At 35.1% G+C, this 26,888-nt stretch overlaps 1 protein-coding gene across 1 annotated transcript in view; it reads left to right on the top strand.

Annotated features, from left to right (window-relative positions):
- TTC6 (tetratricopeptide repeat domain 6) overlaps positions 1–26,888 on the top strand; it is a 143,641-nt gene that overhangs the window by 68,838 nt on the left and 47,915 nt on the right. The window contains exons 7-16 of the mRNA XM_044231166.1: positions 647–731; positions 992–1,016; positions 3,012–3,072; positions 10,472–10,845; positions 15,971–16,433; positions 16,776–16,905; positions 18,064–18,236; positions 20,294–20,430; positions 23,443–23,612; positions 26,106–26,226. Coding sequence (XP_044087101.1) covers positions 647–731; positions 992–1,016; positions 3,012–3,072; positions 10,472–10,845; positions 15,971–16,433; positions 16,776–16,905; positions 18,064–18,236; positions 20,294–20,430; positions 23,443–23,612; positions 26,106–26,226 — 1,739 coding nt within the window. The remainder of the gene's footprint in view (positions 1–646; positions 732–991; positions 1,017–3,011; positions 3,073–10,471; positions 10,846–15,970; positions 16,434–16,775; positions 16,906–18,063; positions 18,237–20,293; positions 20,431–23,442; positions 23,613–26,105; positions 26,227–26,888) is intronic.

Raw genomic sequence — 26,888 nt, 5'->3', positions numbered from 1 at the left:
AGCAAGTTTGAGACCTAAACATTTAAGCAAGGTAGCAGCATGATTTAATTCATCATAAATACACCAGGATGTCAAACTTAGATCTTCTAGTTGTTTCTATATATCCAAATTACTGATTATAAGATAGAAGGATAACACATTTAATAATAATTGTAATGATTGCAGCAGTTTACCCTTACAACAATAAATATACATATATAACTTAATTGGTGAGTTTGAATTATAAACATTTAGTGAGATTTTCACTCCAATAAAAATTTAGAATGATTACCTGTATTTGACAGTAAATAGTCCTATATTGACAATGAATGCAAATAAGTCTTATTCATAATTCCAATATTGATATACTAAATAGATTCAATGCTAAGCTATGAGATCACGGTATAATTGATTGCTTCTAAGATTAGTGATACCAGAAGTAAGGTAGAAGTATCTATTTGGCTAATGGCCAACATGAAAGCCAAATTGTGGTTTTGGGCTAAATACTAAGCCTATTATAACTGAACTTTTGATGTATCTCTGGTAAGTGTTGTCTATAATTCTACTTTTTCCATACGTTTCTCTTTTGGTAATAAAGGCACTATGAGGTAACAATGATCATAAGCTTTTTAAAGTATAATTTAAAACTGTTATCTTTTTATTACAGAGTATTCAAACAAGCAGAATTTTAACTGAGAGATTTTCAGCTGAAAGCAAGGAAAGTGTCGTTATTTTAAATCAGCATAGCAGAAGTACTAGGGTATGTACAATTTTTATTCTAAATTGTGGGTTGATTGCTTTATCTGCCAATAGCTCAGATAGATTATTTCTAGTACTTCTGAAAATTATTTCTTGGTGCTTCCTTAGGGAAATGCCTCAGAACATTCACTACTGGTATCTTTGCTGAGGACATATATCCTCTTTTTCAAGTACGTTTGTTGGCTTTGTGACCCTTAGAAGAAGTTATTTACTAAGTAATAGCAGAATATCTGATTTTCTTAAAATTCTGAAGATTTCTGGACTTGTACTTTGCCTAGGTCTTATATGATTCAAGAAACATGTCTGTGAATGTTTAGACCCAACTGATTGGTTTTGGCCATGAAAAAGTAAAACTGGATTTTCTAGGTGGTGATTAGACTCATGCTCATGGCTTTGTTATCTTTGTAGTGTAATCAAGTAAGCTAATTAAGTAATAAACATAATCGGAGAGTAAAGAGATAGTGATTGAGAGAAATTGAGAGAAGTAAAGTATAAAGTATACATAACTGGTTTAATATGTGTCTTGAACTTTATGGGAGACAAATAAATAGTTTTATTTTTCTTTCATTAGTGCCTTCAGACCTCTGCTCCCCTTGGTGATATCTTGGGATGCTGAATGGCACAGTCTCAGTGCCATGGGACAAATCAAATCCTATTCTAGTCAGTTAATTAGATTAAAAAGATGTCTATGCCCCTACTTTATCCCCCATACAGTTAGGTGATACTTTTTGGGGGGAGGGGTTAATGTTTCTAATTAATATAGATCACTTTTTTACTTACTAAGTATTCGTCTTTAAGTGTGTTTCACCTTTTTTATTCCTCACCAGCCTGGCATCATAGCATTCTTCATCACTGTTTTATCCATATCACCTAAAGCAGTAACCATTGTATAAAAAAATTACTGAACCAATGAATGTCCCTTTCTAGTTTGGAATGCCATTTATACTTTCTGCACTATTGTAGTAACACTACTCACACCTACCTGTCACATATTCTCATTTCTAGTAGCTGCTTCTTCCAATTCTTCCAATCCTATGTCACTCATGTCTCAAACTGAGTAACTCCACCTCCCAAATAAAGTCAGGTGCTTCACTGAGCCTTATAACATGGCCTCAACTATACTTTCTATCTTACCTCCCATTATATTCTGCTTTTGTGGCACCTCCACATACTCTCTACTCTGCCTGCACCCAGGTCTTTGGAGACTAAAATCCCCTGCCTTTTAGCATTTCTCTGGGCTTGTTTAGGCTGTTTCCTTGGCCTGGAATATTCTCAGCTCTTTCTCAGTCTACGGAAATGTTGCTACCATTCACAGGCAAGCCTCGTGCTACCTCTTCCTGCCAGTCTATTGAGGTCCCATCCCATTGAGAATTGATTTCTCCCTCCCCTATGTTCTCTTCACACCAGATCCATTCATGCCATCTTTAGTAAGTGTCACAGCTGCTTTGGATTACAGTTATTTCTATTCTTTCTGTTTCCACCATTATATTGGTTGAGGACATGGGACATGTCAATTTTTCCTCCTGTACTTTCTACACTATCTAGTAAAGTAGTATTTCCTAGCTCTTTCAGTATAATACCTCTCATAACAAGTGATGGTATTTGTATGGTCTGGTGGAGTAAAATGTTGAGGTTGCTCATAATTAGAGCTGACTTTTCAGAGGACAGTAGCTGCTTCATGTCCCACTAGTGTAGCCTCAGTACTAAGGAGATTCATGGGTCAGGATATTCATGGCAGATTTATACATACCTGTGCTACTTGCACCAATCAGAACACTTCGGTAAGTTTTGTTGTATCAAGTTGAATTTTAAAAAATAAGATAATTTCTATTATTATACAGTTTTCTAATTAATTGATGGATTTTCAGTTCTGCTTCTCTCTGTGAAGTCAGTGACTTCAAAATCAATTAGAATGTATATTTTATTATTATTTTTTTAAAGATTTTATTTATTTATTTGACAGAGAGAAATCACAAGTAGACGGAGAGGCAGGCAGAGAGAGAGAGAGGGAAGCAGGCTCCCTGCTGAGCAGAGAGCCCGATGCAGGACTTGATCCCAGGACCCTGAGATCATGACCTGAGCCGAAGGCAGCGGCTTAACCCACTGAGCCACCCAGGCGCCCTAGAATGTATATTTTAATTAGCATTCTGCATTTCATTAATTTACCTAAGCAGTTATCATTAATCAATTGTCATATGATATTTTACTTTACCAAATAGTATCTATAGTCAATGAATTTTTATCATTTGATTATTTCAGCTTTTTTTCCTAAGAAAATCTGCATCCTTTGAAAATATTCAAAAATGTTTCAGTACACCATTGCCACAATTAAAGGTATGATAATTCTTAGTTTTTATTATTCAAGAGAAATGTTTATATTTCCAGTAATAGTCACTATTGATGGTTTTTTTGTTTGTTTGCTTGCTTTCCTGAAATAATGTAGTCAGTTGATTCATTCAGAATTGATGAAAAGTTTGGGTTCAAGTGTGTATTTGGTAGCTCCTGTAAAACTGGTTTGGTGGTGCCAACTTGAGATTGTTGGCAGCTCTTGGGAGTATCTTATGTTCATAGTTTGACTTAACCTGGTATAAGTCAAGTCATTATAATACTGACCTACATTTGTATTGGGCTCACAATTTCAAAGCACTTTTATGGACACTATTCCAGTCTGGCCTTGAGCTTCACTACATTCTGAGAGACGGAAGGCAAGACAGATATTATCCTTGTTTTATGTGTGAAAAAGCAAAGGTCAGAAAGTGATAAATGGCAGAACTAGAACTTCGACCCACACCCCCCTTACTAAATGCAATGTACTTTCCTCTGCACCAATAATCCACAGGCTTTTTAAAGAAGCTGGTTCTTACCTTCCATGGCATTGACAACTAGCTTCCGGCTTTTTTTTCTCTCTGAAATCTTATAAATCTTTTAAATTCTTTTTTACTTGCTTGTAACTTGCTTTTAACCTGCTTCACGTTAGCCTGCTTCCTATGTCATTTCTGACATTCTATTTTCTTACTGACCTTTTGATTTCTCTGTTTTATATCCCTGTACAATCACACTATCCTTAAGATTATTTTATTGGCCCATAATTGACATATAGCATTTTATTAGTTTCAAGTGTACAACATAATGATTCAGTGTTTGTATGTATTGCAATATGATCACTGAAGTAAGTTTAGTTAACATCTACCACCACACACAGTCACACATTTATTTTTCTTTTGATGAGAACCTTCTACTCTCTTAGCAAGTTTCAAATATACAATACAGTATTTTAAGTATAGTCACACCTGCAGGACTTATTTATTTTATAATGGAATTTTGTACCTTTTGGCCATTATTACCCATTTAATCCATCATCTACTCCTGGCCTTTGGCAAGCACCAATCTATTTTATGTACCTCAAGTTGTTTTTGTTTTTAAGATGCCGCATATAAGTGAGATCATGTAGTATTTGTCTTTCACAGTCTGACTTATTTAACTTATTTATTTTACTTAACGTGATATCCTCAGGGTCCATCTATGTTAATGCAAAAGGCAGAATATCCTTTTTTAAAATGGCTGAATAATATTCTATTGTGTGTGTGTATGTGCATATATATATATATAACATTTTATTTATCCATTCATCCACTGATGAACACTTAGGTTGTTTCTTTATCTTAACTATTGTGACTAATGCTATAAGAAATAAGAGCGTGAAGATATCTCTTTAAGATCCTGACTTTGTTTCCTTTGCTATATTCTGGGTGTGTACCCAGAAGTGGGATTGGATTTGGGTAGTTCTAGTTTTAACTCTTTGAGGAACCTCCATACTGTTTTCTGCTGTGGCTATACCAATTTACATTTCCATCAATAGTGTACAATTTTCCCTATTCCCCATAGCTTTGCCAGCACTTGGTATCCCTTGTCTTATTTATTTATTTATTTATTTATTTATTTTTTAGATTTTATTTATTTATTTGACAGAGAGAGATCACAAGCAGGCAGAGAGGCAGGCAGAGAGAGAGGAGGAAGCAGGCTCCCTGCCGAGCAGAGGGCCCGATGCGGGGCTCGATCCCAGGACCCTGAGATCATGACCTGAGCCGAAGGCAGCGGCTTAACCACTGAGCCACCCAGGCGCCCCTCCCTTGTCTTTTTTATACTAGCTATTCTACTTCTTTGTTTTTTGTGTATCTGTTACAGGTTTTGGGTTTGTGGTTGCCATTAGGTTCATATATAATACCCAAAGTAAGTAGCAGTTTATACAAATTTGATGGCCATTTAATTTCAAGCACATTCTGGAAAAGCAACAACAACAACAAAAAAACCCAAACAAACAAAAAACAGAAAAAGAAAAATAACATCTTTCTTTTCCCCTTTTACTCCCTCCTGTACATTTTATGCATAAGTTGCTATATTTTACATCTTTTTTTCATAATATTCTTATATCTTTTTTTAAAAAAGATTTTACTTATTTATTTGACAGAGAGAGACACAGCAAATGAGGGAACACAAGCAGGGGGAGTGGGAGAGGGAGAAGCAGGCTTCCCGCTGAGCAGGGAGCCTGATGCAGGGCTCTATCCCAGGATTCTGGGATCATGACCTGAACTGAAGGCAGAGGCTTAACAACTGGGACACTCAGGTGCCCCAGGATCATTTCTTTAAATTCTTCATCAGGCATATTGCTTATCTCTGTTTCATTTATTTATTTTTCAGAGGTTTTTTGTTGTTGTTGTTGTTGTTGTTGTTCTTTCTTTTGGAGCATATTCCTCTGTCTCCCCATTTTGCTTGACTTTCTGCTTTTGTTTCTATGGACTAGATGGAACAGCTACTTCTAAACTTGAAGGAATGGTCTTGTATACAGTGTTCCCTGTGTTGACTCTGTAGGGTTGGTGGCTTTTGCTGGCTGGCTGTATCTGTGACTATATATGCCAGTTGTTCTTTTAAACCATGGCTTTTTACAGAAAGAAGAAAATAATAATAAAATAACAAAAGAAAAAAGAAGAGAGAAGAAAAAAAGAAGGAAAAAACCCCAAAAGGACAAAAATAAAAGCAAAACGAGACAAATAAAAAATGATAAAAAGATAAAAATTAATGAAAAAAAAAAAAACTAAAACAAACAAAAATCCTGGTTTATTTTTTGTTCCCTAGCACCACAGGAGCTGGTGTGGACTTGTGGGTCTTGGGCTTACTGAGATAATAAACTCACGGAGTCTGGATACCATAACTGATGACAGGACTCATCAGTTATGGTATCCAGACTCCGCTCCTGGACTGGCTTTTAAGGTGGAGGATGGATGGAAACTGTGTCGTTCTCTAGTTCCTCTGACGTGGAGAACTTGCCAAATCTCCTCCTCCATTTGGCAGAGTTCCAGTGTTGTCTTATATGCTAGTTGCTCTTTTAAACCATGGCTTTTGGGGAGCCTGGATGGCTCAGTGGGTTAAAGCCTCTGCCTTCAGCTCAGATCATGATCTCAGAGTCCTGGGATTGAGCCCCGCATCAGGCTCTCTGCTCAGTGCGGAGCCTGCTTCCTCTCTCTCTCTCTGCCTGTCTCTCTGCCTACTTGTGATCGCTATCAAATAAATAATTAAAATCTTAAAAAAAAATAAACCATGGCTTTTTTTTGCTTTTTTTTTTTTCCCTGTGTCCAAGGAGAGTTGAATCTGTTTCCAGTTCCTCAGTATTATCCCTCTCCACTGCTGTTTGCAGGATCAGGGGTGGAGGGTCCTTCCGTTACCATGTCTCTAGCTCTCTTGCTATTCTTTTTTTGTTATTCTGTCTTTGATTACTCAGAAGCTGTTCAGATGACCTTCAGTTCTTCAGGAGAAATTATTCTGTAAAAAGGTATAATTAGGTGTGTTCTGTGGAGAAAATTAGTTCAGGGTTTTGCTGTGTTGTCGTCTTGGATGGGAACCCCTCCCTATAATAGCCATCCTAACAGGTTTGAGGTGATTTCTCACTGTGTGTGTATGTGTTATTTTTTAAAATTTTATTTATTTGAGAGAGAGAGAGGGAAAGAGAGAGACAGAGACAGAGATAGCAAGAGAGAGCGAGAACAGATTGCAGAGGGAGAAGCTGCTGAGCAGGGAGCCTGATGCAGGGCTCTATCACAGGACCCTGGGATCATGACTTGACCTAAGTGCAGACACTTAACCGATTGAGACGCCCAGGTGCCCCCTCATTGTGATTTTGAGTTGCATTTTCCTGATGATTAGTGATATCGAACATCTTCTTATGAACACCCATTGACCATTTATATGTCTTTTGAAAACAAATCCCTATTCAGTTTCCCTGACCATTTTTTAGTTGGATTTTTAAATTTTTTTCCTATTGAGTTATAAGAATTCCTTATGTATTTTGGATATTAATCCCTTATCAAATAGATGGTTTGCAAATATTTTTCCCATTTTATAGGTTGCCTTTTCATTTTACTGATTATTTATTTTGCTGTGCGGAAGCTTTTTAGCTTGATGTAGTCCCACTTGCTTATTTTTGCTTTTGCTGTTTGTACTTTTGGTGTTATAGCAAAAAAAGCAATACCATGGCCAATATCAAAGAACTTTTCCCTGTGTCTTCTTATAGTAGTTTTATTGTTTAAGAATTAAAATTTAAATCTTTATTTTGAATTAATTTTTGTGAATATTGTGAAATAGGAAATTTCATTCTTTTGCATTTGAATATCCAGTTTTCTCAACATAATTTATTGGGGACTGTCATTTCCTCATTGAGTATTTTGGCTTCTTTGTCAAATATTAGTTGACCATATATGCATGGGGTATTTCTAGACTCTTGATTCTGTTCCGTTAGTCTATGTGTTTGTTTTTATGCCAGTATCATACTGTTTTGATTACTATAGTTTTGTAATAAAATTTGAATTTTGGAATTGTGAAACCTCCACCTTTGTTCTTTCTCAGGAATGCTTTGACTATTCAGTGTCTTTTGTGGTTTCATATGAATTTTAGGATTATTTTTGCTATTTCTGTGAAAAGTGACATTGGAATTTTGTTAGGGATTGTATTGAATCTATTAATGGCTTTGGTAGTGTGGACATTTTAAAAGACTAATCTTTCTGATTAATAAGGATGAAATATCTTTCATTTATTTGTGTCTTCCTCACTTTCATCATTGTATTCTAATTTGCAGTATACAAATCCTTCACCTCTTTGAATAAATTTATTCCTAACTAATTTTATTATTTTAGATGCTATTATAAATGGAGTTTCTTCATTTCTTTTTCAGATAATTCACTGTTAGTGTAGAGAAATGCAACTGACTTGTATGTTGATTTTGTAACCTACAAGTTTACCAAATTCATTGATTGGTTCTAATAAAGTCGAGTCTTTGGAGTTTTGTCTATATAAGATTATGTCATTTGCAAGTAAAACTGAGACAGTTTTTACTACTTTCTTTCTAATTTGGATGCCTGTTTTCCAGATTGCTTTGGCTAAGACTTCCAATACTAAGTAGCAAGAGTGAGTATTTTTGTTCCTGATCTTAGCAGTAAAGTTTTCAGTCTTTTACTGCTCATCCTAATTTTAGTTGTGGGTTTGTCATATATGGACCTTATTATGTTGAGGTATATTCCTTCTATACCAAATCTGTTAAGAGTTTTTATCATGTAAGAATGTTGAATTTTGTCAAATGCTTTATCTATATCTATTAAAACAATCATACATGGTCTTTATCTTTCATTCTGTTGATATGATATGTCACATTTATTGATTTGTGATGTTGAATCATCTTTGCATCTGAGGGATAAATCCCATATGATCAGTGTTGCATGATCCTTTTAATGTGCTGTTGAATTACATTTGCTAGTATTTTCCAGTTTTATTAATCAGGGATATTGGGCTACAGTTCTCTTTTCTTGTAGTGCATGTGTGTGTGTGTGTGTGTGTGTGTTAAATACACATATATAAATAATGGAATATAACTATAAAAAAGAAGGAAACTTTACCTTTTGTTAGTACATGGCTGGACCCTAGGACACTATGCAACATGACAGAGAAATACAAATACTTTCTGTACTCATTTATATGAGAGATCTAAAAAAGCTGAACTTACAGAAACATAGAATGGACAGTGGGGCTATAGTGGAAAGGAGAGGCTTAAGATGTTGGTCAGAGGGTACAAACTTGCAGTTATAGGACACATAAATTATGGGGTTCTAATGTATAGCATGGTGACTATAACAACACTGTATATACTTGAAAGTTGTAAAGAGAATAGATCTTAAGTGCTATCACCACACAAAAACAATAGTAATTATGTGAGGGGATGGAGGTGTTAACTAACTTTATCGTAGTAACCATTTCACAATATACACATGTATCATATCATCACATTGTATACCTTAAACTTACATATGTTTTTTGTAATATTTTTATTATATAATATTATGTAATATAATATAATATTATGTAATATTTACATAATATTTCCGTAAAGGTGGGAAAGAACCCCAAACCCAAATATTACATAGTATTATGAAATATAACATAACATTATATAATATTTTACATAATATTTTAGTAAAGGTGGGAAAGAACCCCAAACCCACTCTGGTAGTTCTGCTTTATAATTATAGATTCTGTCAGTGGTTCCTTCCTGAGTGTTTGACAGAGCTGCATATGGCCTCTCTGTGTAATTCATATATAGTCAGCAAGGGGAAATATGTGTATCTTATGTTCTACTTCTTTTTCAGGCACATGTTTTCCTCAGATTGATTATATATATATCACACTTACATACATATGTGTCTGTATTTCTTGATATATACCTATATTATACATACACATATTCTATAGTCTATGTATAACCCTATTCTCTATTTTAATTACATAGTGAGTTACATATAGTTTCTTGAGATGGGGGAAGTATGGTAAGTTATAGAGGGTCAATATTTCTGTTATACCTTAGGGTATCTTAAAGAATACAAGTAGCTTATGTGAAATTGTTATGTTTGGAATTTGGGCCTAACTTCACAATAAAGAAAAACATTTGTATAGCAAATTATTATTTACTAACAAACTTAAATGCAGTTAAGTTATTGATAGTGGCTCAATAAGATGGAAATGCTATATCAAAGGATTGGAACTAATCTCTTATTAATAATGAGTTTTTAGAATTTCAAGTCCTAATACATGGTTATTGCAAATTATTTATAATTGTTGGTATATTATTATATTGATATTAAAAGTAAAGTTGATTCTCTGATGATTAGATAAAAGAAATATTAGGCTGGAGTTCTGTTCTTAAGCTTGTAAGTATCGAAAATTATTTTAGAAAATACTTGAATACTGTTGTATGGAAATTCAATGTTGTTAAAATGCTTTTGAAAATAGGCCCACAAATTGGTTTTATAGGATAAAGCACTTTAATATTTTTTACCCATTCTACCAATTTTTTAGTTAAAAGAGTATGTACTTTATTTGAATATGTAAAGAGCATTCTCTTTTAATTAAGAATATATAAAATAACAGTTTATATAAAAAACAGTTAATGTATATCTACTTTATAGTGTTATTTTTATGTAGCTAACAAAATGGCACATAACCAAGTTATTATACTTTGCTTTAACCAACCTATTATTAACTTTATAAGCTGACTTTGAAAAACATCAAGAATACAATTTAAAATTTTCAGTAAGTGACCAAACTACATGAATAATAATTATAACTGAATTAGTTTAAAGCATCTAGCAACTAAATTGATTTTAAGTTTTTCTATCTTTGTTTCCTTGCTAATAAGAGAGTAAAATCTGCAGTTGAATTGAAGAAGGAGGAGGAGGTCACAACGCCAATAGAGATTAAGGATGACATGCAAAGCAATATAAAAGACATTGTATTTCAGAAAGCAAAGCAGTTGGAAGATTGGACGGCTCAGCAAAATCAAACTGAAGAACCCCCTGAGAAAGAAAATATAGATACCATCTTAGATAACATTCAAGACAGAAGCAGTTTGAGAGATCTGTCTCTCTCTCTCATTGAAGCATCTAAAAAAGCTGGCATTAGTTACATCGTTTATCCCAAGAAAAAGAAGACGAGACTGAAGAAAAGATTGAAGCACAGTAAACTTACAGCTGTGTATGATGAATTATCCAAGCCTCCAAAAGTGCTTAAAAGGTCTTGTTTAATCAGTACTTGTTAAAGTTTATGAAATGTATTCTGGTTTTGGCCTTAATCTTGTAATTCCACTAACCGAAGTTGTTATTTTATTCACCATTGAAAATATGTTAAAGTCTTAGCTAAAGGAGAATTCCTTACATTTTAGTATATGGGTATTCAATAGTGTAAATATATGACTGGTTTAAACTATATTTTAAAGTTGAGGCTGACTTAAGGACATGAAGTAAAACTAAGTCAATTTGATAGTTAAATGAAATCTTTCAATGGAAAGAAATAAAATCTGCTAAGTTATTTTTCAGAAGTGATTTAACACCAAAAAACCACCTCTGCTCAAAACAAATATCACTCATTCAAAAGTTCAATTAAATTGCTGAAATTCAACTGTTTTAAAATTTGAACTTAATGAATTGAATAATCTAAATCAACTTTTTTATGCTGTGTGAGCCCTTATTCAGGGATCAATACATAGAAATAATTAATTTTCTCCTTATTTAAAAGTGATAGTATCTAGCATGTTTAAAAATGTGCTAGGACATGGGACCCCTGGCTGGCTCAGTGGGTTGAGCATTCAGCTCCTGATTTCTGCTCAGGTCATGATCTCAGGGGTGCAAGATGGAGCCCAGTGCTGGGCTCCCCACTTAGCGGGGAGTCTGCCTAAGATTTTCCCTCACCCCCTGTTTTTGTGCAATCTCTCTCTCTCTCTCTCTGTCTATCTAAAGTGAATAAATAACTCTTTAAACCAAGGTGCATGGACCTAAGATGACAGCAATGGAAGTTCCAGGTATGCTCGTATTTAAGTGTTCAGAGCGCAACTTTCTTATAACTGAAGGGTTGTGCAAAATAGTTTGCAAAAAGCTCTGGGCTTTATTTCTCTTTAGATATCCTCAGATGACAAAATTCATTAAATTTATTCCCTTTGAAAAGTAAAGACTTTCCTTTCATGAGAGAGTCATAAGTGTTTTGTTTACTTCATTATTATAAAAACTTGCTGGTTCTGAAAAAGGGTTAAATTAATGATGTTTTGGTGTGGTGACTTACTGTCCCTGGAAAGCCTTGGGAACAGCCTATGTAAGCATCAGTGACAGAGTGGAACAGAGACTAACCCTGGGGGAGGATATGCCATTTAAGTCCTGAGTTCCTGCATGCTACTTATGCTTGAGTTTTGCCTGCAAAAAAATGTGGAGCTGTTTTTGTTAGCTCATCTTTAGAAGACTTCAGATAGGTGTTTCCTAAGTTGACAAATGTTTTTGACAAGAACCAGACATTTGCTTATGCATTTTTGAAACATTTGCTGATTTCAAAGCATATGAATCTTCACAGTCCTAGAGAGGATATAACACTGCACCATTTTGGCCATGACCTAAGTGACTTTTATCTCTACTTCTATCTCTAGAAAGGATATAAGCAGGTGAAACACTGTTTTGGTATAGTATTTTACTGCATACTGATTATCACTTTGATTATAAAGTTTCACCATTTAAAGAGACTTATTTGCCTTTTAACAACTGGATTTGAAATTTGTATGTATTGCCAACAGAGGTAATAGGATGCGCCTTTTGGTGGAGGCAGTAAAACCAACTATGGGAGTATTTTTCTAGGATAATAGATTAGTATAGCTTGCCTAACTTCTTTTTAGAAAAATCTTAATCTAAACTAATTTAGTGCAAAATTGTAGCCATGAAATAATTGTTATTTTAAAACAAGTTTATGGAGAAAACTTTAAAAAATAATCTTATTCCTATAGTTTGAGATCTTTTCCCACTAATCTTAATGTGTTTCACACAGAAATATCCTTACCATTTTATATATGACCTGTAAGCTTATTTAATTATACTCATTCTTGCTGGCTCCCTTGAACGGTTAGAAGAAGACTTTGTATGTACACTCATATATCAAGCCAAAGCTTGACTGTGAAAAGTAACTCATGCCAAAGTGTATTTGAGCTGATTAAAAACCCAGACCCATGTGTTTTCCATCAGTCCCATTACTATAGGTTACCCCCATTGCTTGCCCCTTCATCTAGGTCATGGAAGGATGCCATGTGTCCGCAGAAACTTTGTTTCTTCACCATTTCTCTGGAAATTTCCCTCTGCTTTGGTTTCTGAGCTCTATATTGGTGGACCAGCCAGTGAGCAACTGGCAGAGTTTTAGCTCACAGATACAGCAGGAAGCTGTGTTTGTTGATGGCTCCTGGCCCACATTGACTCCCTTGTATTCATTGCTTCTATCTGACCTGGACTTCTGTAAACGGTTAGCTTCTCAGATCTCTGCCAGTATTCTCTCTTCCAGGACTGAATAACATACTTGATCTGAGATCCAGGCCAGCCTTTTTCCTATTGGCTCTCTGATTTCTGTGAATGCATTACCTTTTTCCCTTTCTAGAATAACTGGCCATGGTCCTGACTTCCACTATCAAAACTTCCAAACTTGACTAGCTACTGAAAGTGAATCGGTAGTCTCAGGTCTGATTTTCTTGGCCCATCTTGCTGCTGTTATTGCCACCCCCCCCCACCAACAGAGGCAGAATTTATTTCCCTCACAAGCAGGAGATGACGTATTTTTCTTGTGCTATTAATCTGTAATTTCCCTCATGGTCTGGTATTGCTTTTGATATACTATCTTGGTGGATGGTGGTATAAGATGGAATTGGGGCAGTTATAGAGATTTCCACTTGATCCGTACTACTATTATCCTCTTCAGTGTATAGTTTATGCAGTTATTAAGTTGATTCATTCCCACTACACATTCTGGAACTAAGGAAATTATCTCAGGATGGGTCCATGTCTCACTAGATTTCATTAGATGGTTTTAGGCCAAGATACTTTATATCACTTGATCTTCATAATTTCCTAATTTGGCTCTGGACTTCAGTGGCATTTACAATAGGTATCTGGATCAGCATAAGTTTAGGGTATCTAATAATTCCCAGGAGGCTTGGGTGTTTCCTTTTTCCTAGAAATTTTGAAACTTTTGGGAACAAATCATTAAAAACATCAAGACCACATTGCAAGATCCTTCCTCAACAGGACCCAGTCTGGCTTGCCTGTCAGGTGAGAGATTTTAGGTATGAGCTGGCTAGGGTCTGAGAGCTGCATAAGAGGTTGTAAAACCCCATTATGGCTGGTTAGGCTTATTCTCAGAAGACCTAATGGTTTTTCATTCATTTAAGTCAAAAAACACCTTAGCTGGGTGCCCATCTACCTTACTTTCTGAGGACCTGCAGTCATTTAGTTATTGCCACAGATCCCTGTAACTTCATGTTTTGTCTGGGGCACCTGGGTGGCTCAGTTGGTTAGGCGTGGCACGCTTGGTTGTGGCTCAGGCCCTGTCTCATGGGTCTTGAGATCAAACCCCACACTGGGCTCTGTACTCAGCAGGAGTGTGATTGGATATTCTCTCCCTCTGCCCCTTCTCCTCCTCTCTCTCTCTTTTTCAAATAAATAATTCTTGAAAAAAAATGTCTGTCTACCAAATCTGGCTAGAAATCTACATCAGAAATCTGTATTTAACAAGTCTTCCAGGTGACTGATGCTAAAGTTTGGGGATCACTCAGAGTATGGTAGGATGTTCTAACAAGGCTGCACTGGCTAGAGCTAACAGCTATGGATCGAAGACCACCTATGTGGGGGAGGTATGTAGCAGGCTGATGGGTAGTAGCTGTAGCTCCATGAGAGGGTTCAGGAGGCCCCAGCTGAGTGATTTTGGGGTGTGCCTAAGTATATTTGATATAGCATATGAACCAATGTCTCAATGTAGTCATCGAAATATTTATATGGGAGAGGTGTGAGTTTCTCAGATGAAGGAATCTGACTGTCCCTCAACTAATCTCTTCTATCAAGAGAAGATGAGTGGAATTTGGAGAGTCAAAATTGTCAGCCTCATTCATGCTTGCTCAAATATTCACATCCTATATTTCAGTTCCCTACTCCTTTTTTAGAAGTTTCATTACCTTGGTATACAAGGTTTAGGGAATTTGGGTATTTAATAGGTACTGCTCTTCTCTTTTGGTCCAAAGTAAAATGATTCCACAGTTTTTATAATCATTACTGTTGTCCCTGTGAGTAATTGGTAGCTACTTGATTTCCTAATTCCTTGCCTTCCACCTGAACACCATCCCTGCTAACACTGGTGATAATTTGAGGAGCTTTGATAGCACCACCTACCATGGATTATTTGTGTCCTATTTTATCCTGGCAGGAAGTTTACCTAGGATCCTTCTGTGTGTGTATTTCCCGAGTCTACCTCTGGTGCTAATTATTTTATCAGCCAGGTACAAATTATACCATGATATTGTAGTATCCTAGGGTCAAAAACAACAGAGCCATTTTCTATCCCTAAGACTGAGAGAACAAAAAGTAGGAGTGATTACTAGAACCTTCAAGAGGAATTGTGTAGAAAGTGTTTCCCTAAAAAAAGTAGTGATCTTTGGTCAAAGATTACAGCCAGTTTGAGGTGACCCTTCAGGAGGGAGCCAGAGGAATAAATACCTGGACTTCGCTCTCCTCTTTTCCTCTTCAGGATTTCTATTTGGACATACCCAGTTAGAAGACAGAGAACAAAGGATCTCATGGATGTAGTCTGTACAGACTAGTCTCTTGGGCAGAGGGCAAAGTAGAGGAGGGTAGAGATGAATGTAGAGGCGGAAATGTCTATTGAAAGCAAAGTATCATAGTCTACATAACAAAGGTGAAGACTGGGTTGTTAATTTGGTAGTTTACTGTCTAGTCAAATCTTTCCTTCTTCCCATTTCCTCAAGTTCCTGTGCTCTCCAACCTCTTGGATGGCATTTCCTATATTACATCAGTTTACCTTCTCAATTCCTCATTGAATTTCTGTTGTGGGGGGGACAGGGGTATAAATTAAATCTGAAAGGAGCATCAACACCTTATTTCAGTACTGTAAGAAGGCCACATCTTTAGATAACAATCTTCTGCTTTCATAAATAAATTCTTCATATGGTATTACAATTTTGATGAAAGAACAGGACTTGGTTTGCATAAAAATAGTGTATAATTTTATTTTAATAATAGAAAAAAGTAATTTCATGTGTGGCTGAATTGATTTATTGATTATAAAAATAATTATATTTGTATGATTTAAAAATCACTCTTTTAATAACTAGATCAACATCTCACGGAATCCTTCCTGGACAGAAGAAATATTTACTCAAAGTTCCATTATATGAACGTAAACTTCCTTGTCCCAGTCTACCTATGTGTTTAAATTTTGACGAATTTGTCCAAAGTAAGGGAGGAGTTCCAGAAAATTGTGACCCTCGAATGTGGGCTCTTGATATGTTCTCTCATCATAAAAATCAGAAGACGACCACAAAAAAGAAAGTTGTTAAAATATCTATCCAGAAAGCCTCATCTGAAAGAATAAAAGAACCGCCAAAAATAGAATTGAGTGATTCTTTGAAGTCTAGTCTTTCTCCAGAAGTTATTAAACATTACGAATCCGAAGTGGAGATCCTGACTAAAGAAATAAATGCTAAGAAAAAATACCCTGCATTTGCATATTGTAGGCGTGGAGCTATTTATAGGAAACTAGGAAAGTTACAGAGTGCTATGAAAGATCTGCAGGAAGTAAGTCTTATTTAATTGAAATAACAATATTAACAATTTACACTTATATTGATATTATAATCCTCTATGTAATTTATATAACCCTCTATGTAAATTATATGATAATTTCTACTAAATTTTGAAACACAAATATTTTAGTATACATGTGGGATTATGAAATTATAAATATTGGCATTTTCAATAATTGATATTAAAACCACTATATTTTGTCAGATTGGGAGGTATCATTTTATACTATATACATAGAAAGACACTGGGAAAAATAAATTTGCAAAATTTATTCGATAGTATGTCTTCCTTTAATAAAACAACTTTAATTGAATTTATACATATATTTTCTAGGCTATATTATTGGAGCCATTGTTTCTCAATGCCTACTGGCACCGACATTTCATTTATCTTTTTCAAGACAAAATTAATGAAGCTTTGGATGATTTGAATTACATAAATAAATACAATAAAAATAATGGAGGTGGGTTGTCTAGGCAGTTGTATTATTTATATTTTTACCTAAGTTTTGGTCATTTAGTGTTGTTATAAATATATATGAGTTAACAGATAAAAGTCTCCAAAAATGATTGTAACTTTTAAAAGTTAAATTTACTCTTGATATTGTATATATTGGACTTATATGATCCTATACTGTTTTCAAAATACATGCTTTGAAATGTTAATGTCCTTGTGTATATTACAATAAATTTGTTCCTTACTGTTCATCCCACAAGAAGGATATGAACTTAAAAATTTTAGTTATAGAAGTGATTCATAAAGCCTTTCTTTTTTTCATTTTTTATTTTTATTTTTTATTTTTAAAAAAGATTTTATTTATTTATTTGACAGAGAGAGAGAGAGAGCACAAGTAGGCAGAGAGGTAGGCAGAGAGAGAGGGGGAAGTAGGCTCTCTGCTGAGCAGAGAGCCCAATGGGGGCTTGATCCTAGGATCCTGAGATCATGACCTGAGCCAAAGGCAGAGGCTTAACCCATTGAGCCACCCAGGTGCCCCTTCATAAAGCCTTTCTTGACCACAAATCTCTGAAGCCTTGCAGTATTCCACGACTTCTTAGTTGGATGGAATCTGTATCATTGCCTTTATGTACCATCCTCTAGCCAGCTTGAATGGAATGAGGAAACAGAATTTTTTGGGAATGAGAAAATGTCACATTCATCTTTGTATTCCCAGCATGCATAACATACCCCTAGAATATAAGTTGAGCTTTCTAAATATTTTTTGATCTATGCCTATTTTTGCCAAAGTCCATAAATTTTTGTTTTACTCTAAACATTGAAAGAGTACAGAACACTTTAGATACACAAAAAGGTAAAAGGTAATTTTTGGTACTTAAAATTGAAATTGAAAATGACTTTGACCAATGAAACAATTAAACCTTGATTTTACTAATGTAAAAAAAAAAAGAGAAAGAAAATGCTTTTAACTATAGTGAGCATTTATCAGCTTTTGGGGCATGTTCTGCATTGTTGAAATAGGAAAAAAAAACCTTAAATGAAATAGTTAAGGAAGTAATAGAGAAAAATTATTTTGAGACTACATTTTTAGAGGGAGAAGGATTAAAATTTTCATAGGTAATAAAAGGACTGTATCACTAAATTTTATCTTTTTAATTTTCTTTAGAGGCATATTTGTCAAAGGCAGAAATTTTCAGGAGAAGAAACAACATTACTTTAGCAATTCTAAACTATACCCAGGCAATTAAATGCAAGCCCACAGATGCCGATATATATTTCAGGAGGGGTGAGATGCATGAAATAGGAAACAAAGTACTGGCCATTGATGACTTCTCTAGAGTAAGCTCTATTACATAGAATGCTGACATTTATATATTTTAGATCATGATATTCTCATTCTGATATTATAGCAAATCATTGAAATTGCTTCATATATGTTATATAATCAAAACTAATTTTTTATATGTTAGGACCCAGAGTGCTCAGTACTGGAATTGATATTAACACTATGTAATAATTTTTTAAAATTATTAGTGAATGAATGAATTTATGTCAAAGAGTTGCATGTGGGAGCATTGAGACAACTCTGGGAGGGAGGGTGCATGACTTTTCTAGCTCTCTCCTCTTGAAACATGAAACAGTGGTTAGAGAAACTTTTGAAAATTGCTTCCTCCCTTCAAACAAAAGAGAAAATGATTTTCCCCTTCTTACTCTTGAGACATGGCTGATTCTCTTCTGCAGCAAATCTTTCTGATCTTAAGGAAGCTGTGCTCATTGGCTCATTCATTCATTCACTCAAATATTTATTGACTAAGGTGCTGTACAATGTAGTAGACAAATGTTGGTGAATAAAACAATTATGTTTCTTGCCTACATGGAGCCTATAGTTTAAAGGACAGATATTAAAGACATAAATACATACATAAATGCATAGTTATAATTTATGATGAGTGCCATGAAGGAAATACAGATGATGTGGGGTGGGTAAATGGATATTTAATTATATATTTATATATTTATATTGGGGAATATCAGGGAATTCCCTTGAAGAAGTAAACTTTCAGTCGAACTATACTTCGAGGCTAGAGTCAGGCAAAATATTCCCCTAATTGCAACAGAATTGTACTATCTCCTTACTTCATTTAAAATTCTTGTTTGTAGTACAATTGAGAATTTAGAAGTTATTGAAATAATTTAGCTTTCCATGTTCCCAACTGCCCTGTTTCTTAATCCATGATAACCACATACATGATATTCTTTTGCTTCAAGATAATGTTTTAATTTATTAATATTTAACTTCTACTTTAGAAGTGACCAAAAGTCTAGAAGTGACCAAAAGTCTCTTTTGAAAATATTGAAATTATTAGATACCTACTCCTATTCATTTCCTCCTTGCATTGACTAATGTGGGCACTTGAGGTCAAACCAGCTTCAGAGTTTTTCGGGTTTTTTTTCCCTCTGTTTTAAAAATACTTAGTAGTCCTCTGCTTTACTTTTCCCCCCACCCCCATATCACTATATAGGCAATGAGTTTATAATGGAGTATACAATGATTTTGTCTCTTTGCTCTCGCCTTGTATGTCAATGTGAAATAAATAAACCAAGACCAATTTATTTCTTTTCACCATTTTAGGGACTAGATAAATACATATTTGATTTGATTGAGTCAACCTTGATGTGGTCTAATACGTAACATCTTTAATTGGGATAAATGCTGTGCTCTATTATCAAAAAGATTTTATTTATTTATTTGAGAGAGAGAAGGAAAGCAAAAGAGCAGGGGGAGGGGCAGAGGGAGAGGGGAGAGAGAAAGTGTTAAGCAGACTCTGTACAGAGTGTGGAGCCTGGTCTAGGGCTTGGTCTCAGACCCTGAGATCATGACCTGAGCCGAAATCAGAAGTCGGACACTTAACTGACTGAGCCACCCAGGCACCCCAAAGAAGTTTTATCAGTTAAAATTTCAGCAGGCAAAAAATCCTTGGCTTCTTATATATGCTGTTTTTTTTTTTCCTCCCTCAGAAAACCTCCTGTTTTTAGAATTTGATGATAAATGCTCTTCCTAAAGACATGGTCTTTAAAAATTTATTTATTTGAAAGGGAAAGAGACAGAGAGAGTGCCCCACTTGGAACTGGATCTCACAGCCCTGAGATCATGACTGAGCAACAACAAGAGTCAGATGCTAAATGGACTGTGTCACGTGGGCACCCCTAAAGATGTTGTCTTTAAATGGAAATTTGAAAGTTTAGGCATCTTAAAGTAGTTCACTTTTATGTAATCTCAAGTTGAAAAACATGTAGTTGTAGTCCATTTAATTTACTATGAGATTATATACTTGTGTTTTTTGTTTTTTCATTATGTGATATGTTTTTGTGCATCCTCTCTATCCACCATGTAGTGTATTTTTTATGATCCCAAAAGAACAGATGCGTTATTAAAACGTGGGATGTTTTACTATGAAAATGAAAACTGGATTTCAGCCATACAAGATTTTACAGCTCTATTAAATATAGATCCCCAAAATTCTCAAGCCAGGTAAGAATTATTTTAGATGTGATTTTTGAAATTATCATTTTTTAGAAATACATTCCCAGAAAAGAAAATTGCTTGAAATACATCAGACAGTTCTTTAGAAATAGTGAAGTCCATTTTCATGGTTACCAGTGAATGAAAATCTTTACCTATATCCTAACCGTAGTGTGTAATTTAATTTAATAGGCATAAAATTTAGAATTGTTTCATTTGTATTTTCTAAATGCTAGTTACATTATCAATTTTTTTTAAGATTTTATTTATTTGTTAGACAGACAGAGATCACAAGTAGGCAGAGGGGCAGGCAGAGAGAGAGGAGGAAGCAGGCTCCCCGCTGAGCAGAGAGCCCCAATGTGGGGCTCTATCCCAGGACCCTACATTATCAATTTTTAAAATATTGACCCATGTTTTTTCTTTAGATTTCTTTATTATAACTTGAGTAATAAACTGTTTTTCCAGACTTGTGGTACATAATACAGTTCTTGTTTTGTTGCTTTTCTTTCAATCTAAGTTTTGTTTTGAAGAGATTTAAAATGTGTAAAAAGTCATACTTTCTCATTTTTTCACTCACAATTTGTTCAATATTGAAATTTTTTAGAGTAGCATGAAACGTGCATCCAGAAAAGTATACAAATACACAACTTAATGACTTATCACTATTAAATAGCTGCATAGCTGTTACCTGGTCCAGAAACATTTCCAGCACCTGAGAGACCTCTTTGTGCCTTTCCTCCCCCAGAGGGTAACCACTGTCTGGGATTCCATTTTAATCACTTTCTTGTAGTTCTTTATAGTTTCATCACATAAGTATATGTTCCTAAACACTCTTAATTTAATTTTGCCATTTAAAAAAATTTTATATAAGTAGAAGCATGTGGTGATATTCTTTTTGTGTCTAGCACTTGCTGCTTCACCTTGAACTTTGATGTTATGAAGATGGCTTCTTTCCTTAAACCTCATGAGCTGACCTCTGCTAGCATCAATTTTTTTTTTCTGAAGCTTCCCACCTTTCTCAGCCTTCACAGAATTGAAGAGAGTGAGGGCCTTGCCATGGATTAGTTTTAGCTTAGGAGAATGTTGTGGCTGGTTTTGCTTCCTATCCAGACCACTCAAACTTTCTCCATATCAACAATAGGGAGTTTCATTTTCTTATCATTCCTGTGTTCACTGGAGGAGCACTTTTAATTTCCTTCAAGAACTTTGCCTTTGTACTCACAACTTGGCTGTTTGGTGCTAGAACTCTTGTACCAAACAGCATCAAATTAGTTGGAGAAGAACAAGATTAGTTCAAGGCGTTGTAAGGTGGTGCTATCTTATGGAAGACCTTATATGTCATTTTGAAGAATTTGGCCTCCTTCCATTGCCAATAGGGGTTTGCTGAAAGTTTTTGAGAAAAGACATTTTTATTACCTGATGATAAATCTTATTACTCTGGAGCTAGGAATGGAGTAAAATCGTAGCATAGGTGTGAGCGGATGAGGATCTGAAGTATGAGGCAATGGAAGCAAAATAAGGAAAGGATATAAAAGTCATTGTGTTTGAAGAATTGATGTGACTTAATGATATCTTACAAAAATATTACTGAAGGATTATTCTGTAAATTTTAAGTTCAGAATTATGTATATGCTGAAAAATATTAGGATTATTCTTAGGAAACAGGAGTAATTAAAATAAATATAACATTCTTGTAGTCATTAGAAAATATACAAGACATGTCTTAAAGATGGGACAAAAATTGTTTTACTGCAGGATAAAATATCCTGGGTTTCAGGATGTTTAGTGCCTTTTTTATTTTTAATATATTTTTAGGTTTTTTTTTTTTTTTTTTTAGATTTTATTTATTTATTTGAGAGAGAGAAAGAGAGCATGAACAGGGGAAGGGGGAGATGAAGAGGGACACACAGACTCCCTCCCTGCTGAGCTGAGGCCTCTTGAGGCTCGATGGGAGATCAGGACCTGAGCCAAAGTCAGATGCTGAACTGACTGAGCCATGCGGGTTCCCCTCTAGATGCTTAGTGCTTTTGAAAGACCTTTGTTACCAGTCTGCCAACATACTTGCTGCACTCTTTTCTCCAAATTATCATTGATTTTATAACTTTCTTTTTCTTTTTCTTTTTTTTTTTTAAAGATTTTTATTTATTTATTTGACAGAGAGAGATCACAAGTAGGCAAAGAGGCAGGCAGAGAGAGAGAGAGGAGGAAGCAGGCTCCCCGCTGAGCAGAGAGCCCGATGCGGGACTCGATCCCAGGGCCCTGAGATCATGACCTGAGCCGAAGGCAGCGGCTTAACCCACTGAGCCACCCAGGCACCCCTGATTTTATAACTTTCTTGAACATCTCTTTATCCCCCCTATACTGGATTTAACTTCTTCATAGCATAACTTCATTATTCCTATTTTTCCTTATTGTCTATTTTATTTCTAAAAGCTGATTTGCTTTACATTAGTAAATGACTGAAAATGGAATTTTCATGATAATTTCAAAATTGGAGTCAGAAATTAAAAGAGATAAAATCCAATAACACAACTGATGAAATTTCATCCATGTAAAACAGACTCCCATTTATTTGGGCGTATCTACAATGCCAGAGAAAAATCTAACAACTCCACTCACTGAGACCCATTTCCTTCAAAATGAATTATTTGGTTTTTCTAGAGAATAATGTTGTATAAATTAGTCAAACATTTTGGGTACTCACATAATTAAAATAAATCTCACATTTATTTTATTGACACATCTCTCTGATAAGTGCAAAAAATATAATAGAGTTACTAAGCATATAATTAGCATATAGCATATTATTTCTAAGCATGTAATTATATATACAATAAAGTACAATTGATTATTTGTAAGAAGTTCTCTTTTTTTTGCTATTAGCATCATCACAACTTTTTTGGGAAGCAAGTGGAAATAATCACAAATTGTTATTCAAATACAAAATTAGTTGTGTTTATAAAAAAAGAAAAATGTGTATTTTGCAATACATATTAAAATGATATTTTTTTCTTTTCCTAGGACATACAGAGGAAGAGCATATTTTAAACGGCAATATTATAAACAAGCAACTCAAGATTTTTCTGTAGCAATTCACTTAGATCCTAATAACTGGTTAGCTTTGTATTACAGAGCCTGCTTATTTAGAAAGAGTAGCCCCCTTAGAGCACTGCAGGATTATAGTGTTTCAGGTACTGCACCTTCAAGTACACATATATAGGAATTTGATCTGAAGTTCACCAGTTCACTTTCAGAAAATGTAATACTAATATGGGAGGATTAATGTACTATGTGTATTTTTATGTAGTTAGATATACTTATATATTAATATATATTTATGTAATATGTATTTTTATATATATTTACAAGCTACAGTGGTTTCACTGAAGTGTTCCTAGTATGCCCTGTTAGTGAATGTGAATGTTTTTGTACTTACATGGGTGTGTAACTTTGGCAATGGGAGAATATCATATCAAAGAAATTTCTTTTTATATATTGAATTCTGAGGTTATTTCTGGAAATCCAGGCCTATTTCTAGTCAGCTTGCAGCAAATTTTCCTGGTGGGCTGTGTCCTACTCCATAGGTCCAGCCCAGCCCATTGATTAGTCAAATTCAGAGTTTTTTAACCCTTACATAAAAATGAGCTTTAAGAATCCTTAGAGTTAGGATGCCAGTAGCTAAAGGTAACCATTTCCACTTTCCCCTGTATCATTGTATTCTTGGTATATCAATAGGTCCAGCACAATTCTAGGCATAGAGTAAACACTCAGTAAACATCCCCAGCTAAATAAATTAACCCATTTTGGTTGGATAATTATAGCCAGAGACCAACATTCCAAACGTGGCTGTGTTCGCCTGGGTGCAAAGTGCTAGAACCCTATCATTTTAGACAAGGCAGTATCTAGAGATTAAGAGACAACTAGACTCATAGAGAGAATTGCACAGCTCTGAGGCCACCCTTCCCATGAATATTCACATAAAACAACACAAAAGTCCATTTTATGTGCTGAAAGGACTCTGGTGTTCTCCCTTCTAAGGACTTTTGGAAAGGAACACTAAGTTAAGGTCTTATTTAATTCTCTTGTAATCTTTGCATCTAATTTCTGCTCTCTGATTGATTCTCCATTTTTGTTCATCCACACAATTCTTGTGGTTACTGTTCATGAACATTTTGAGGTTCAAAGGACAAATTTAACAGAAACAATTTAAATCTGAAGGTCAAGTGCACCCCTTTCTATTCAAGTTTATTTCTGTCAGCCCTGTCCATCTGCCACCTGGCCAGACTCCTTTCTCTTCAGTCATCTAAACCTCTTTCTCATAATTCTCTCTTTTCCAAGTTGTGGAATCTTCACTCCCTCTTTTCTAGACTATCACAATAATAATACAAAATCCCTGTCATTTAATTGTTCAGAGCAGACCAGCTTGATTTTGGCTTTAATCCTTGTCTGCAGCCTAGCCTAAAGAGTTTTATCTTCCACATTCAAAAAGGACCCTAAAGATCGTTTTCTAAGTAGTAATAACATCTAACATATATTCGGCATTTGACTACTTGCCAAATGCTATTCTAAATGCTATATATGGTGTTTCAATCAATATGCAGAATAATGCTATGAGGTAGGTGTTAATTTCATCCATGATGAAGAAGTGGAGGCCCAGAGAAGTGAAGTAATTCTAGTATTTTTTTTTTCCCCTTCATAGGGCAACCCTGAAACTGCAGTTGAATTGCTTTTTGTCAGCCAGTCATACCGTGAATGAAGCAGTCAGACTGCCTTCATGGGATTATTTATTTAATCTGTATGATCGTTGCTTACACTAGATATACTTCCCAAAATCTAGTACTGTGAGATTGTGTTCCAGACTAAGCACTATGCACATTTTTGGCAAAACTTTCCCTTCTTGGTCAGAACGGGCTTGAGAAGCTTAGAAGACATGGATCAAATATTGTGGAAAACCCATATAATTCACCAACCTGCTTTTGAAAAAGTGAAGGGAAAATTAGTAAGTGAAGAGATGTGAGATGTCCTCTAGACCAGTTACAGATGAGAGACACACACCTGGAGAACTGAGAGAAGATTCTTTTCGCCCCACACTCCTGTTATTTGGGACATGCATAGTCAAGTTGCCTGCCTTAACTCCAAGCTCTGCTGGCCTTGGAGTAGCCGCTTTGAGTTGCCCTTCTGTGTTGTTGAGTAGTAACCTGATCTCTACCATTTACTCCAGTCTGGGGTTGTACCAGAGCCTTTGTTTATGGCCAATAGCAATGCCCTCCTGATAATGAACAGGTCATCAAGGGCAAGGGTGCTCTTCTATCTGCCATCCACTAATGTGACTCAGAGGTTCCATCTTTGCCATTGACTTGCAACATGACTGTGGTTAATGAACCTTGCTCCTTTGCACTTAATCTCTTCATCTATGAAGTGAGTGGACTATCCTGGATTACCATCAGGATTTCTTCCAGTTTTAATGAGTTTTCGAACCTTGATAGTCAGATAGGCACATTTTTACATATAAACACATACATTTTTATGTGAATGTTACTTCTTACTCACCAAATATATTAATCACAGACCTGTTTTATAAAATGTTAAAATGTAAGAATAAGCAATAAGTAGGGTGAAGACAAAAATATAACTCAGATATTTTTGTTCAGAACCTGAATAAGCTATATATTTTTATTTTTAAGCTCTCATAAACGATGGCTATGAGAATCTTGGTTGTTTTCTACATCGGGGCATACTCTATGCAGAACTAAAACTTTGGTTGCTGGCAATCTGTGACTTTGAAACTGTTATTTCTCTAGAAAGGTATGTTTACCTTTTATTCTTATTGATTTCACATTTGTATAAAATTAAGAAAAGAATGAAAGAAAAAAAGCCCTTTCCCCTCATCATTAATAACCTTGTAAAATGAGATATTTATAAAGCCATCTTAGAAACAGAATACTACTTCTGAAAATAAGATGGCTTCTAAAATAAGACCTGTTCCCAACATTGGTTTGCCTCAGATACTTTTGTAAATTTTAGAGATTGCATGCATGTGAGAGGAGTCCAATTCACAAATAACAATACAAAGTTATTAACAGCAGTGTGGGGATGCCCACGTTAGGGGTTTTTGAAGTTAACTTCATGAAAAGCTATCACCAACTTTTAAAATAATGAGGGGGTGCCTGGGTGGCTCGGTGGTTTAAAGCCTCTGCCTTCGGCTCAGGTCATGATCCCAGGGTCCTGGGATCGAGCCCCGCATCGGGAATCTCTGCTCAGCAGGGAGCCTGCTTCCTCCTCTCTCTCTGCCTGCCTCTCTGCCTACTTGTGATCTCTGTCTGTCAAATAAATAAATAAAATCTTAAAAAAAATAATGAGAAAATATTCTGCTTGATACCGTTATGCACAACATATGACTCAATCGGAAGAAACTCTCTATTTAGAACTTCTGACTTCATTTTGCGTAGCAAAGCAAAAAGAAAAAA

This window comes from Neovison vison, chromosome 13 (genome assembly GCF_020171115.1).
Source record: "Neovison vison isolate M4711 chromosome 13, ASM_NN_V1, whole genome shotgun sequence".
In the NCBI taxonomy this organism is placed as follows: domain Eukaryota; kingdom Metazoa; phylum Chordata; class Mammalia; order Carnivora; family Mustelidae; genus Neogale; species Neogale vison.
Note: the sequence above shows the minus strand (reverse complement) of the source record. Positions and strands in the feature narration are given on the sequence as shown.